This window comes from Alexandromys fortis, unplaced genomic scaffold (assembly GCF_014885135.2).
Source record: "Alexandromys fortis isolate MF-2015 unplaced genomic scaffold, M_Fortis_MF-2015_v1.1 scaffold_197, whole genome shotgun sequence".
NCBI lineage: Eukaryota > Metazoa > Chordata > Mammalia > Rodentia > Cricetidae > Alexandromys > Alexandromys fortis.
In genome coordinates this window covers 177,330-192,847 of record NW_026068072.1, presented here as the reverse complement: position 1 = coordinate 192,847, position 15,518 = coordinate 177,330, and the positions used below count along the sequence as shown (strand labels likewise).

At 47.5% G+C, this 15,518-nt stretch overlaps 2 protein-coding genes across 3 annotated transcripts in view; one reads left to right on the top strand and one right to left on the bottom strand.

Moving 5' to 3' along the window:
* Ankrd13a (ankyrin repeat domain 13A) overlaps positions 1 to 5,387 on the top strand; it is a 32,082-nt gene extending 26,695 nt beyond the window's left edge. For both annotated transcript variants that reach the window (XM_050121171.1, XM_050121172.1), the window contains exons 12-15: positions 142 to 249; positions 1,047 to 1,207; positions 2,833 to 2,900; positions 3,457 to 5,387. In XM_050121171.1, coding sequence (XP_049977128.1) covers positions 142 to 249; positions 1,047 to 1,207; positions 2,833 to 2,900; positions 3,457 to 3,652 — 533 coding nt within the window. In that variant the 3' untranslated portion in view covers positions 3,653 to 5,387. The remainder of the gene's footprint in view (positions 1 to 141; positions 250 to 1,046; positions 1,208 to 2,832; positions 2,901 to 3,456) is intronic.
* A 2,111-nt stretch (positions 5,388 to 7,498) lies between these two features.
* Positions 7,499 to 11,990, bottom strand: CUNH12orf76 (chromosome unknown C12orf76 homolog). Its single transcript, XM_050121157.1, has 3 exons — positions 11,811 to 11,990; positions 8,821 to 8,910; positions 7,499 to 8,719 (listed from the first exon to the last, which is right to left on the bottom strand). The coding sequence occupies exons 1-3, from the start codon at positions 11,941 to 11,943 to the stop codon at positions 8,634 to 8,636; spliced, it is 309 nt and encodes a 102-aa protein (XP_049977114.1). The 5' UTR covers positions 11,944 to 11,990; the 3' UTR covers positions 7,499 to 8,633.
* Between the last annotated feature and the right edge of the window lie 3,528 nt (positions 11,991 to 15,518).

Below are 15,518 nucleotides of genomic sequence, written 5' to 3'. Positions count from 1 at the left end.
GCGTGTGTGCTGGTGGTGGGGGGAGGGGTGCGCTGCTGTAAGGACTGAAGAAAACCTGCTATAAAGTGTGCTTTATCATAATATTAGCCAGTGGTTATTGTTTTCAGTGAAGTCTACTGATAGAAGCTTTTACTTTGTCAGAAATCCCCTTGTTTCACGTTTTGAACGCACGGATTACATTTGGAAATGTTAATGGCTGTAGCACTGCTGAAGAGAGTCACAATGTGGAGGGGATCCAGGCCGACACAGGTACAGCTAAAGGCCGCGTCTGCATCTTAGTCCTGTGTCATTAACTGAACACTTTGAAGTAAGTCTGTGGTGCGTAAGAGAAACAACTATGGGTGCCGTGTCGGTTTGTCACTGTGACAAGAACTTGGAAAACCTGAAGGAAGAAGGGTACATCTCAGCCACCGTTTCAGGTTGCTCAGTTGGCTCCATTCGGGAGGAGACTCTTTCTACTTTACAGTCCACTGAGTCTCCTTCGTTATGATTATGTGTTAGTTTCCACCAAGAACAATCAAAGAACAAGGAAAAACTGTCTTCTGGGGTGGATTTACACTTTCATCTTTTACATTTTAGTACTGGCAGCACTGAATTGTTGAACTAGAGTTTCACGTGCTGGGCAAACTCTGCACTACTCAGCTACGCCCTGGCTCCTGAGTTGCTACTGGTTTCATCTTTTTAATTTGAAATGTTTTTAAGCTGAGTGCAGTGACTCACGCCTGTAATCCCAGCACTCAGAGGCAGAAGCAGGAGGATTTGAGTCCAGGAGTTTGAGGCCAGCATGAGCATTACAATAAGATCCCCATATCAGGAAAGAACAGTCAAGGAAACAACCCCTTCCCCTCCCCCAGACACTTGAAAACACACCATAGTCTGAGACAGGAGGATTATGAGTCTGGAGCCAGCCTGGGCTATGTTTGAGTTTGAGGCCAGGTTGAGCTGTGTAGACCCTTTCTCATAAAAACAAAACACGAAGAAAAAAGTTGTCTGAGCTATCTGTAATGAGTGGGTGCAGACACTGGACAGCTGCCTTTGTGTTTCAGCTTCCGAGGTCACAAACTTCGAGGTTGATCAGTCTGTGTTTGAAATCCCCGAATCCTATCATGTTCAAGACAACGGCAGGAACGTGCATCTCCAAGATGAGGACTATGAGATAATGCAGTTTGCCATCCAGCAGAGCCTGTTGGAGTCCAGCAGGAGCCAGGTGCGCTGTCAGAACCCCGCCCCCCCCCATGCGTGCACCCCCTGTTCACTGAAGTTTCTAGCTCAGACTTGCTCTAAGAAAAAGTTTGGTGTGTTCAGTGTTTGTGCAGGTCATTTCACCATAGCTTGCTATTCAAGAGACCTGCCGACATCACTATGGCTGCATTGTTGGTAATTAGAGGCAGACTTACTGTAACTCAAGCTCACCTGTAGAGCTCTTGTGTATTTTTCAAGGTGTGCTATATAATCTTCTAGAACTGAAGTACTACGTTCTTGTCAGTAGTCTTAGTTAAGGCAGTGATGTGGACTTTGACTGTGTAACAGTTTCTTAGGGTGTGATAAAATGGAATCTCACTCTTGACAGTTTTTCCATTTTGAGGAGTCTCTTTAAACTCCTTCTGCATCTCAGTTAGAACTAAGAAAAGAGCACATTGCAGCAGGGGTGGGTGGTGGGTGGGAGGGTTAATGCCTTGTTCCCCGCTTCTGTGGCTTTTGGTGCTGCTGTCCCAGGAGGCTTGACCTTCCACCTTCTGCTGTCCACTGCTCCTAGCTTGGGCAGAGGTCAGCTTTGGCCATAGACAACCTGCTGAGGACAAGGGAGTGCCAACCCTATATTTGTCCTTTTCCTGCCTTTTTCTCTAAGATGGGTCTCATGTGCTCTGTAGTGGTCTTATGTCCCAGGATTTTGCTGTCCAGTTGTTGGTTATTGGTTTCTTCTTTCCTTCCACTGTCCATTCCTCAGGAATTTGCAGAGCATGCTGGGAATTCTTGGGAGCTATGAACTGTGAACATGGTGTCCACGAGCCTGTCAGTGTTTTTACCAAAGCTTCCAGGGCTCGAGTAACCTAGTCCCACCCCCTCCTTGACTCCCCTCTGCCATCATAGACCCATTCCAGATTCATTTGTTGTACTTTTTTCTTTTTCATTAATTTAAAAAAAATATATATATGTATGTATGTATGTATGTCTGTGTTTGGTGCATGAGGTGGCCAGAAGACTGTTGGATTTCTTGGAGCTAAAGTTATAGATGGTTATGAGCTGCCACATGGGTGCTGGGAACCAAAACTGGGTTCTAGAAAAGCAGCCAATGCTCTTAAACACTGAGCCATCTCTCCAGCCCTTATTTTTGGGGGGAGTAGATGGGGTGGGGTTGATTTTTATTTACTTTTTTGACAGCTGGGCTGTCTACTTTTGGGAAGTTCCTTGGAGAAGATTCAGCCTTGAGACAAAACATCAGCTCTTGCTCTCCCTGTGCAAATGAGCTTTGCTTTGCTCTCCTGATGGTAGCTATTGAGGACAATAACTGGAGGCCAGGGCCACCAGTACCCAACTGTGTCTTCTCAGCTTGTCTCTAAAGCATGCCCTGCCTTGGCTGTGTGGCTGTCATCCTAGGGCAGTGGTTCTAGATGGAGCTCTGTCAAGTCTGAGAAGGTGGTGGCCCCGGATCCAGGGTAATGCCTGATGCCCTGTATCATAAGTAGGGAAGTGTAGTGCTGGTGTCCACACAGCACATTCAGCGACAACTTCTGAATGCTGTACATTTTGTTCTCACTGTGTTCATTTCCTTGTCATTTTGGCAACTGTTCCTTCTACGAGGTATTTCTACCCATCGTTTGCTTTTGCCAGGAACTTTCAGGACCAGCTTCAAATGGAGGGATCAGCCCCACCCACAGCTATGAAGCCCAGTATGAAAGGTAACTGATGGGACTTTTCATGACGTGGCTTTCGTTGGCACGGCACTTGATACATGGGTATCTATGTGGCTCGTGCTCAGCAGGGAGTTTAGGCGTCAGTTTTCGTGCTTCTTTTATTGTGGTTATCCATTAAACCAGCTCTGACCTGAGTGCTGACTGGCTCACAGGCTAGGGCTGCTTGCAGCAAAGCCCTGGGTAAATGTTTTCTGCTTGGCTTGGTCTTCTGTGAATGTGCGACTGCAGGTCTAGCTGGGTGAGGATATGCAGGGCTAAAGACAGTTGGGGTCGGGCTACGGAAATGGTGGAACCTGCAGTAGTGCCTCCTCCTTCCTATGGGAAGCATGTGTGAGCACTGCTTTCTAACAGACCGGACTTCATTCGTAGCTTAGAACTGGGGCATGCTGGCTCACACAGGCCCAGCTCCTCCACCTCAGCAGGGTGGACGTCATCGTGCATCAGGAGTGCTTGGTACAGTGTGCTCTTAGTAATCAGTAAGAACATAGTTGCTGCCACCACCTCCAGGATGGGAATAACTCTGTTCCATTTTCTACCCTAGGGCCATCCAGGAGAGCCTTCTAACCACCATGGAAGGCTCGTGCCCAGGTGCCCTCAGTGAGTCGAGCCGTTTTGATAGTGACCTGCAGCTGGCCATAGAGCTGTCTGCCAAAGAGCTGGCGGAACAGGAGCTAAGGCTCCAGGAGGAAGAGGCCGAACTCCAGCAAGTCTTACGGCTGTCACTCACTGAGAAGTAGACATTTCTGTCCAGGGGCTGCACAGAGTACAGGCTCTGGGCTGCATGGGGGTGCTTCGTCAGCTGCGACCCTACAGCAGAGGCCTACACTTGCTGCAGGCAGCAGCTGCCCCTTCCTTTATGCAAAGGTGCAGGACCAGGGACTCCCCAGAGTGGAGGAGGGCAGCACTGGTAGGCCCCATCTCCAGGCTGAGGGAGGAGAGTATCATCACCTTCCATTAGCTGTCCTGGCCTGCAGGTCACTTTTTACTACCAGCTTTAGACAGCGACGCCAAGCCCTGCAGGTTAGTAGATACATCTTCATCAGAAGTGATAACACACATCACTGCAGAGTCAGGGTGCTTTTCTACAGGAGAGCAGCAGCCTTTGTAGAGTGTTCACCAAAGAAACGGGTTCTGCTGACCTCTTTATTCCCTTCCTATAGGGTCCCTAGACATTGCCATTACACCTCCCCATCTCTACCTTGTCTATGCCCTTTACCTCCCCCCGCTAGGAGGATATGTACAGGATCTATTTTAGATTATGGCTATTTGCATCAAATTAAGATATACAAATGACCACGGATATTGCCTTAGCCTTAAAAATTACTAATAGTTTAACCCACCTCACTCCACACACTGAGGACCTGATTGGAATACATAACAGCAGTTCCTTTGGGAGCAGCATCCTCCAGGCTAAACCGAAGGCAGCTAATCCTGTCCTTGGAGGAGCAGCTAGGGGAATCCATGGCTGGTTCTCAAAGCATGCAAGCTGACCAAACCATGGGAACAGCAGAGAATCTAGCTACCGTGCGTTCCGTGCCTGCTCCAGTGAAGGATTTCCAGCCTGGGGAGAGCCAACTGCATGAGCTAGCTTCATTAGAGAAGGCAGGGTGGGTGTCCCTGAAGCCAGGAGAGAGCTGACCTGGAGTAGAGGCTCTTCATCTAAAAGGGAAAAGTGATGACTCCATATTGCTTTTTAGAGTTCAAATCAACATCTTTCTGGATAAATATATTTTTTAACAGAATGTTTTTATTATTTTTAAGAGATATAAAAATGACTACTCCCATCAGTAGCAATACAAGGTTATGCATTTTAACCAGATTTTCTCAGGCCTTTTTTGGATACCTTTAGTAGTTAACTATTTTGTCTAACCCTCCTGTAAATACCTATTGCATAACAGACCGACCCCTGGGGAATGCAGCCAAGGGCACCTTGCACCCCTCACCTGGTGCAGGCATTAACCCCACAGACTGCGCTGATCACATGCTAACAGTACCTTCCTCTGTTCTGAGTCTGTTCCCTGTTATGCTTCTGTTGGAATAGAAAGAGAGAGTCCACCATTCTCAAGAATGTGTTTGATACAGTCAATGTTGCCAGTAAAATGTTCTTAGTCAAAAAGAATTGTGATTTTTAATTTCTCATAGCACCTACCTTTTGTGATGGTCTAACCAAATTCCTTCCCTGTACAGAAGACGAGGGTGGGCATCACATTTGCTTTCTGCTCAGCTTGGCAGCTGTTTACTTGGCATTTGCCAGTAGACACTGTGGGAATGGTTGCACTGGGGCCATGTTTACTCACTAAGGTGAATCCTAGGTTTGCGTTCCATTGCTCTGCTTTCTGAAGTCTGTGCTTGTGCCCCTAGGAAGTCACTTAAAAAGGGACTAAGCACTGCATTACCATGTTGCAGCTTTCCCCATGTGTTCTGTCTTAAAATGCAAATAAATACGCTTCCACAGAGGGCACCCACAGGCCCTGCCAGTCTGTTCTGTCTCTTCTGCGGCGCGTCCTCACACCACTGCAAGAACACACACTCCCTGTTGGCAGTACCTGCCCTTTGCAAAGACCAGCCTCCTGCCCAGGGCGCAGTCAGCATTGCCTCACAACTTGTACCAGGTGTAAATAAATGAAAAGGATCCAGTGTTGGGCCATTCAGGTCCTCCTGTGAGTGTGGTGCCGCCTTCTCCTGGGAGAGGGGAAAATGGGCCAGCATCAACACCGCTGATGGAAGAGACTCATTCCTCATTCCCAGAGTGATGGGGGGATATTTCTAAGGCATTCAAGTAAAATCTGGGCCTTAAAAACAAAGGGCACTGGCTGGATAACAGTATTTTAGGGTTCTGGAGGGGACTTAGTTGTCCTAGGAAGATGGGAGGAGCAGCTGTGCTTTGGGGAGTAAGCAGTACGTGAGCCACACCCCCTTTGCAGGCCACGGGCAGTCTATGGATGACTTAACACTGAGTAGCTCACCAAAGCCCATGCTCCAGTCACTTTTACCTGGAAGAAGCCGCCCCACTGAGTACAGGTTTCTATATATATATATATTGTATACAGTATTCTGTCTGTATGTCTGCAGGCCAGAAGAGGGCATTAGACCTCATTACAGATGGTTGTGAGCCACCATGTGGTTGCCGGGAATTGAACTCAGGACCTTTGGAAGAGCAGGCAAAGCTCTTAACCACTGAGCCATCTCCAGCCCATGAGTACAGGTTTCTGAGGGTCTGTTCCAGTCTTGTTACACAACACAGTGAAGTGTTGAATAGTGACGGGAACACATAGGCAGCAGCTTGGCTTCAGGCGCCTCCTGACCATGGTGACATCAAGGGAGATGGACTGGACTAGAGATTTTAAGTGACCATGGGACAGTAAGTAATGGCGGTCAAAGTGCTGCCTAGCCCCGAGTCTAGAAATAGGTGTGGTTTAAAGACTGAGTCCAGCTAGAAGCTATGCGACTAGTGCTCCAGAGCCCCCAGACCTCCAGCAGCACCGGGAGATGAGCTCATGTGTTCAGATGCCCGTCACGCCTTGCAGCCTTGTGTTCCCTTTCATAAGCTGTTTATCTGAGATAGGATCCATCTGTGGAGCCCTGGCTGGCGAGAGACCCATCTCCTGCTGCCTTCTGAGTGCTGGCGCCCTCGGAAGCCAGGGGCTCCCTGGAACTGCAGTAGGGGTGGTTATGAGCTGCCTCATGTAGATGCAGGGAGTCAATTCGGGTCCACTGGAAAAGAAACCCAAGCTCTTAATTGCTAAACCATCTCTCCATCCCCACAATTTCTGTTTCCAACCGAGTGTCTCTGGTCCAGTTCTTTGTCCTGGACTCATCCATGTCCACATGATTATTACCAAGCAAAGAACAATAGCAAGGACTATGGGTCTGGTAAGATTTTACTCTTTTCTTTTAAAATGACAACAAGGATTACAGTGGTATATCAAAACAGGTTGTTCAGGAAGTGGGGTTGGACATGCCCTCTTGGGATACAATCTCAGTGCCCACATATTTCTCATCTGTCAGGGCAATACCTGGGATTTCTGGGGAGAGCAGCCTGACTGTGTGTGGCCATGTCTCCTACATTTTAGTGTTTTCCATCACCCCGGCTTCAGGGTGCCCGTGTTACTGCTGGTAAAGGAAACAGGCTCTGGAGAAGGGTAGCTCCTTATAGTCAGCCTTGAACAAAAGTGCGGGATGCTGTCCCAGCCCAATGTGAGTCTGGCTCAGCCTATTTATTTCACATGCTAGTTTAAATTCCACTACACAGGTCTACCTTAAATAAATCAGGCCATATTCAAACGCACACCACACACACCTGCACTGAAGTTTTCAAAAAAGATTATATGAGCAGGTTGCCTTGTGATGTCTGTTCATGGAACACATGCTCCGTGTCTACCTGTGGTCAGCAGAGGGCATCAAGAGTCCCTGGAACTGGAGTTACAGGTAGCTGTGAGCCACCATCTGTGTGCAGGGAACCAAACCTAATTCTTTACAGAAGCAACAAGTGCTCCTCACCACTGAGCCATCAACATAACCCCACCCAGCATTTTAAACACTTGAAAACATAATGATGAATAAAACAGCAGACAGGATTCCTCTTTAATTTTGATATTTTAATGGCTCAGTGTTACAAGTTTACAGACAAGACCCCAACAGTTACAGTGCTCTTCCTCAGTTAATTCACATCGAGTACAGGTTGTTAGACAATAAAACAAAGACCAGTGCTGTGCTTGTGGGAACACAAGACTAAGCATTGCAACAATTCTGACAAAATTAAATCTAGCAGAATAAATACTAACGACCACTCTATGACTATGAGAAGTATCAGTAGGAGAACTCAAGTTCAGTAGCAGCACTAGAAACGCCGAGAGTCCTGCAAACAGCAGCCTGCACAGTGGCCACATAGCTGACCCCTCTACACCCGGGAGAAGAGGGAGAGCTAGGTCTCTCATGATCCCATCTGGGAAGTTACAAAAGCTTTAGGCCACGGGTGAGAGGGACATCAACCTGTCTGAGTCAGGTGGAGTTGTTCTGACAGGCCAGGGGGGCATGTGACTACAGACCTAGGATACAATTCCGGCCCAATTGTGGCCATTCAAGTCCAGCGCCAATGAAGGCAAGGAATGATGGCCTAAGTTCTCCACAATGAACACTGGCTTTTCAACCAGGGTATCCTAGGGCACCTCAGTAGAAAGGAAACGTCGTCTTTGTTTTTATATTTACTTATTCATGTGTGGAGGTCAAAGAACAAGCCATGGGAGTCAGTTCTCTCCTTCCACCAGATGAGTTCCAAGAATCAAACTCAGGTTATCAGGCTTGGCTGCAAGCCCCTCTACCTTCTGAGCCATCTTACTGGCCCCCATGTAACACACCAAGACAGAATGGTTGAAAGCGGGGGTTGTCTACATGTTGAGTCTTCCTCTTCCTTATTTCAAGCATTAGTGATTAGTGCTCTCCAGTGCAGCTCTTCTGCACACTTGGCAAAGGACGTGTCTTTAGAGGAAGCTTGGAGTTTCAGCCTTTACTTTTAGCCAGCACAGCCAAACAAAAGCACCAAGATGCCGACTCGGCAGCCAATACTGAGGCTAGGAAACAATTACTGCTAGATGCTTTTCTAAGCCCCCCAGATCGGTGGGCACTTCCTACAAGTTCTGATTCCATCATCTCCAGGGGCTCACGTGCAGCGCAACTCATGCTGTCCCAGACTTGAAGCCGGGTGATCTTCTGTGGCTGTCACCGACGACGAATGGGCTTGTAGACACAAAATGCCATAAGGATGATGGTCACCAGCAGGATGCTAAAAATGGTTCCCATCAGCACTGCAAAGGGAAAACAGGTTACCTTGTGGGAGCTCCAGGCTCCATGATTTCATTAAGAAGACAGTGCTTTTTCAATTGCTACTTGACCCAAGAGTACTTACTGCGCTGCGTGGCAGAACTAGCCAGGCACTTCCTCAAGTCACCCCACAGGTACAGGACAGTGAGAGGGCCCTCCCGGGGGGTCACATTCCCTGGATTAGAGTTACAGAAGTTTGAAGTGGCATATGAATGCTGGGAGTCAAACCCAGGGCCTCTGCAAGAGCAGCTGGTGCTCTTAACTGCTGCGCTCTCTCCAGCCCCCAGCTGTTTTTGAGAGTACAGTTCATGTCTAAAACATTCAGGGTGCTCAGGGAAGGAGTGGGGCCTACAAGAGGACTTGGCCTGGCAGCCCGGGGCTTTAAGCTATGAATGTAAGCCACTTGCTTCGCTCAGCAGCAGCGGTCTTCTGCGGCATTCAAAGCTCTGTGACCTTTGATAAGCAAAGGCACATTTATAAATGCTTAGTTCCAAGTTTGTGGGCCCACGCCAGGTGCCAGTCCAGTTCCTCTGAGAAGCCTAGACCTGCCTACTTTCAAGACGGTCATTTCAGAACATCTGTGCCTGCCCCACCTCTATCCCATCACATCCTCTTAGCCTCTTGGTGGGTAAGGGGGAGAAAGGATAGGAAAAATGACAAAGAGAGCATTTCACAACTGCAAAAGTCCAGATGTGGTTTTGAGAGCATGTCACTACTCCAGAAGGTCAGATGTAGTTTTGAGAGCGTGTCATTATTCTAGAAGGCCAGATGTGGTTCTGAGATCTTTACTGGTGCTGCAAGCCAAGCTCAGGCCCCCTGCGGTGCAGCCAGGAATTACTGCGGAGCATCTATCTCTCTTTTGCTTCTATTTTAAGAAGCAGTTTTCTTTCCCTTTAATTTTAAAGACCCTTCTAGAATGTACGGAAATGGTTTGAATGGAGCAAGAGAAAAAATTCCAGCTGTACTCATAACTTTAGGAAACTGGAAATTAAAGACTTTTGACAATTTGGCCAGGTATTTAGTTGACCTGGGCTATCTGGAGACATGGCATTTAGCTTGTTTAAGACCAAGATTGTGTTACTGGACCCAGCACATACCCATAACTCTAGCTCCAGGGATCTGATACTCACTTCTGGCCTCACTGGATACACAAATGAACACACACCACACCAAACTTAAAATCCAAACAAAGGAAAAAAGGAAAAAGCTTAATTAAAACCATATGCTAGGTATCAATATTATTTGAATTAATATCCATTTGGAACTTGATAAGCCCCTTCTATTCTTCATCCTTGTACCCACCTCTCTTGTAGGGCACGGGTTTCAAAAACAACCTTAAAAGACTTTTTGTTGTTGCTGTTGTTCTTCAAGATAGGGTCTCTCTGTATGGACCTGGCTGTCCTGGATCTCACTCTGTAGACCAGGCTGGCCTCGGGCTCACAGTTATCCCCCTGCCTCTGCCTCCCAAGTGCTGGGACTATAGGTGTACGCCACCACCACCTGACTGTAAAAGACAACTTCATCCCATGGTCACTTCCCATCACTGAGAATCACGTTCTGCATCAATAAAGTGGGACAAATGAAAACCCAATTAAAAGGATTTCTTTACGCTTAACTATGGATTACCTTCAAGCAGTGTTCAATAAAGTACTGGGATATAGTGAGTGCATATAGTTGAACACTTCCCTTATGGCCAAGACAGGCAGCACTCATGGCAGTGAAGAGTTCGGGGTTTGAGGTCAGACTGTCTGGGTTCCCATGTGCTTCCTAGGCTATGCATCTTACTAAAGGCCCCCAACTTCCGTGTCCTTGTCCATGAAATCAGTGATAAAATTCCCACTGCCCTCAACTGCCTAGGGCCGCATTTCTTGAACTCCAGGTGGTAAAGGACAATTCTTTCTACTTTGTTCCAGACTCTAGATATATGCATGATTACTAAGCAGACTGCCTCAAGGCATCCAGTGCAGACACATTACCTGCTTGATGTTGCAATACCACAGTGTAAACTTTCCTAACACGCTTTCTGTAGTTGATGATGATGATGATGATGATGATGATGATGATGATGATGATGATACTACGACTACTACAGCTAAGACCGTTTGGGAGCATCCTCAGCTTGCTGTTCTTCAGTAGGGGTCTTAACCCAAAGGGTTAGGACTGGAAACATTGTGATTGTGTAGACTGCATCCAGAGGGCAAAGGATAGGGGGCTCATGAGCATCCTATGCTCAGGACAGCCTCTCCCCCGCCCCGCAGCTAAAAAGGAATCATGTGATCTAAGGTGTCAGTTGTATCCAGTCTGACAAACCCAAGTCTAAAGGATTAGGCTGAAAATCTCTGAAAACTATTTAGCGGACTGCTAGATAGGTACAAAGTAAGTGGTCAAAATGTGGGAGAAAACAAGCCATAGAAAGACAGCCCAGAACGGTATCAGGTGGGGAGGGAGGGTGGAGGTGAGACAGACACATCTGGTTTGCCCAGTGTCAAGAACCAGAGCTCCTTTCAAGACCATGCATTATGTGATGGGTACTCCCCAAAGTTGCTTCAAGCTCCCACAAATCCCAGATTCAAGTATTGGCATTCACCATGCCAAACCTGGGTATCCCTGAGTAACATAACTTTACCTTTCGGCTTCATTTTCCTTTTGTTAAACAGGATTGAAAAGCCCTACTTTTTCATTAGCTTACAATGAAGCTCCCCAAATACATGTAAGTCCTGAGCACAGCACCTGGTGTGTAGGGAATGCTAAAACGTCCATTACAAACGCCATCGCTGAAAACGGGCCTATCTGGCAGGAAGAGGGATGGATGCAGATTTAGCCCTACTGCCCAACTTGAATCCATAGAACCGGACATGAAGGCACAAACCCAGGTCTCCAGCTTCTAATTTCAGCAGGTGCCGCCAGCACATAGGACAAGAGAGCTGGCTCCCAAGCTTGGGCTGACAGCAGAAAACAGGCTCTGTGAGCACCAGACGTCAGGGACAGCTCCCGCGCCGCCCGCTCCCAAGCCCGGGTGCTGTTTGCTCTGGCAGCAAACGCGCATCCCGCTCCGCCCCGCCCCGCTCCGCTCACCCAGGTTCTGCCCACGCAGCACCGCGTAGGGCCGGCTCCGCTCCGGCGGCACCCCGGGGTTCGGGGCCTCGGCCTGCCCCAGCAGGAGGCTGCAGAGCGCAGCACACAGCCACAACCACCCCGCAAGCAACATCTCTGCAGCCTGCTCCGCACCGTGCTTGCGGACGCGGCTTCCGCCTCAAGCCCCGCCTCTAGACGCGCCCTTTCCGCGGCCAGCGTAGTCGGCCCGCGTGGTTGCCGTGGAAACTAGACGGGGGGGGGGGGAATTGGGAGAGGACTGGTGGAGACGGGACAAGGTTCCGCCAATGTGGTCCGGTCTTAATACCGCACCCAGGACAATTTCCGCGAAGATTAACGTTCCGCCCAGAGTGTTCCCTGCTCACATTGAAAGACTTTGCTTTACAAACCCATGCATTTTTGTATTCAGTTGTCACCATAGTCTGGAGAAACAGACTACGCATTCCCATTTTACATACATTCTCTCAAGGAACCCATATTCTGAACACCTTTTTCTAAAACTGCAGCCTCCCCCTCACTCAAATATTTCCACTCCACCTAGCGTCCTGCTTAACTTCATTGCCATTTCTAATCTAATCAGTGATTTGGTGGTGGTGGTGGGGGGGGGCCCAGTCACGTTGGGTGGTACCAACCCTAGACTGGGTTCTATAAAAAGGCAGGCTGAGTGTAAGAAGGTAAGGCCTACAAGGCTGAGAGGAGTCAACCTGGAGTCTGCCAGGTGCTGTCAGAAATTCTGATTGTGCCTAGTCAGTGAGTGGTAACCACACAATGTCAATGCATCAGAATGCCCGGGTGCTGGGAGGGTATATGAGTTTATCCCTGTTGTTAAATAAACGAGTCTTCTGTATGCCTTCTACCTGACTTCCAGTGTCTGAGTCGTTGATGCTGCACCTTCTCACTCCCTCCCCCAAGGAGCAAGCCAGGAGGAACAAGCCAGTAAGCAGCACCCTCCATGGCATCTGCATCAGCTCCTGCCTCCAGGCTCCTGTCCTGCGTGAGTTCCTGTCCTGACTTCCTTCAGGGATGAACAGTGATGTGGAAGTGTAAGCCAAAGAAACCCTGTCCTCAAGTTGTTTGGATGATGATGTTTCATCACAGCTGTAAGCAACCCTGACTAAGAAATTCATAAATTTCTATTATAGTGGATTCAGAACTGAATATAATAACCACCAACTATTCGTGGCTCTAGATCATTTGATGTTTTTTGAAGGACTACATCCATTGTCCTTTCCTGATGTGGGATTCCTTTCTGTATACCGTGAATATGTTTTGTTGTCATTGGTTAGTGAAGAAGCTTCTTTGGCCTGTGGTAGGGCAGAACAGAGCTAGGCGGGAAAACTAAACTAAATGCTGGGAGAAAGAAGGCGGAGTCAGAGAGAAGCCATGTAGCTGCAGAAGGAGACAGATGCTGGAACTTTACCCAGTAAACCACAACCTTTCCCGCATGGCTAGCTTATGCCCTGAAATAATTACACGGAAACTGTATTCTTTTAAACACTGCCTGGCCCGTTATCTGTCGCCTTTTATTGGCTAATTCTCACATCTCGATTAACCCATTTCTAATAATCTGTGTAGCACCACGAGATGGTGTCTTACCAGGAAGGATTCTAGCCTACATCCGTCTGGGGTCGGAGAATCATGGCAACTGCCTGACTCGGCTTCTTTCTCCCAGCATTCTGTTCTGTTTTCTCCACCTACCTAATTTTCTGTCCTATCAAAGGCCAAGCAGTTTTCTTTATTAATTAACCAATGAAACACAGATAGAAAGATGACCCTCCTCCATCATTGTGGCAATACACAGAATAAAAATGGGTTAATTTAAGATATAAGAGGAACACACTAGAGTCATTGGCCAAGCAGCCTTGTAGTTAATATGGTTTCTGTGTGATTTCAGGTCTGGGCAGCTAGGAATGAACAAGCAGCCTCTGACTACACTTTCCATTCAGTTGAAGTAGAAAGGAAATATCTGAATTCTCAGGTCCTCCCTTCTGCAGTCTTACCTCACTGTAGCACTCCTCAGTCGCCATGCTGACATGAAACAGGAACCCTCCACACAGCCTTTATTAGATAACTTTTCTTCAGAACTTTAGATCACATTCTTAAAAATGTGATCTAAAAAAAATGATGTCAGTGGATCACCAGAGCACAGGAACAATGCCAGTGGATCACCGGACCACAGGAACAATGCCAGTGGATCACCGGACCACAGGAATGATGCCAGTGGATCACCGGACCACAGGAACAATGCCAGTGGATCACCAGACCACAGGAACAATGCCAGTGGATCACCAGAGCACATATCTGAGAGCATCTTGTCTGTGTAACTGGACTGAAAATTCTATTGGGGTTGCAGGACACTTAGCTAAAATTTAATTTCAGATAAGAAATAGTATTTGGTATAAGTATATTCTTAATAGTGGAGAGAACCAAATATGTACAATGTATGTGATATATGTGTAAAGTATCATAATAGTGTTTTTAAGAAGAAAATTTTGAGATTTTTAAAAAATATTTTATTTGTTTGTGTTCGAGATAGGGTTTCTCTGTGTAGTCCTGACTGTCCTAGAACTCACTTGGTAGACCAGGCTGACCTTGAACTCACTGATCTGCTTGTCTATGCCCCCGGAAGTTGGGATTAAAGGTGTGTGCAACACCAATACCTGGATTATTTTCACATTAAGTATATGGAAATTTTGCATGCATGTATCTCTGAATGCCACCTACCTGCAGTGCTCACAGGGATGCTGGATACTCTGGAATTGGAGCTATAGATGATTGTTAGCCACCATGTGAGTGTTGGAAGTGAACCTGGGTCCTCTAAGAGTAGCCAGTGCTTTTAGCCACTGAGTCATCTATCCAGCATCCTTAATTTTATTCATAAATATGTGTGTGCATGTATGTGTGCGCATGTATGTGTTGTGTATGTATGAATGCATGCTATATACCTGCAGTGTCTGTGGTGGCCACTGGAGGCTGCTGTACATACTGCAGCCCTTGCAGTGCCCAGGTCTTGTGACAGATCTGCTGAGACCTTGAGGTCTCTAGCCCCGAAACCATTGTGCTTTATACTAAAAAATGTTAAAGTACATCACAAATATCTTATGGACTGTCACACTTGTTATCTATTTTGAAATTCAGATGTACGATGACAGTGGACACGGGCTGGTTTTGGCTGTCCGGAATTTGTTCCTTTTTGGGTTATCGTTGGTGAACAGATGGAAGCACTTCTCTCTGCCTACCCATGGGGTTCTGGAGTCCTCATTCCAAGAGCACACACACTATCCAGTCGTCAATAGGCACCTTCCCACCCTCCGGCTGCAAAGACGAGTTTAGGATTTAGTGTGTGACCTGAGTTGGGCCTCCTTCCAGCCCAGCTCTCGATGAATACTTGTTTGTTGCTGTTATTGTTGAAATGAGGGTAGCTCTAAATAGACCTGTCCCAGAACTCTAGACCAGGCTGGCCTAAAATTCATAGTGACCCACCTGCCTCTGTCTCCTGAGTGCTGGGATCAAAAATGTACGCCTCTACAATCATTTTTAAGGTTTATTTTATTTTATGTACATGTGTGTTTTGCTTCCATGTATGTGTGTGCACTGCATGGGTGCCTGGTGCTGGCGAAGGCTAGAAGGTGTCTGTTCTTCTGGAACAGGAGTTGCAGGCAGCTGTGACCTGCCATGTGGGTGCTGGGA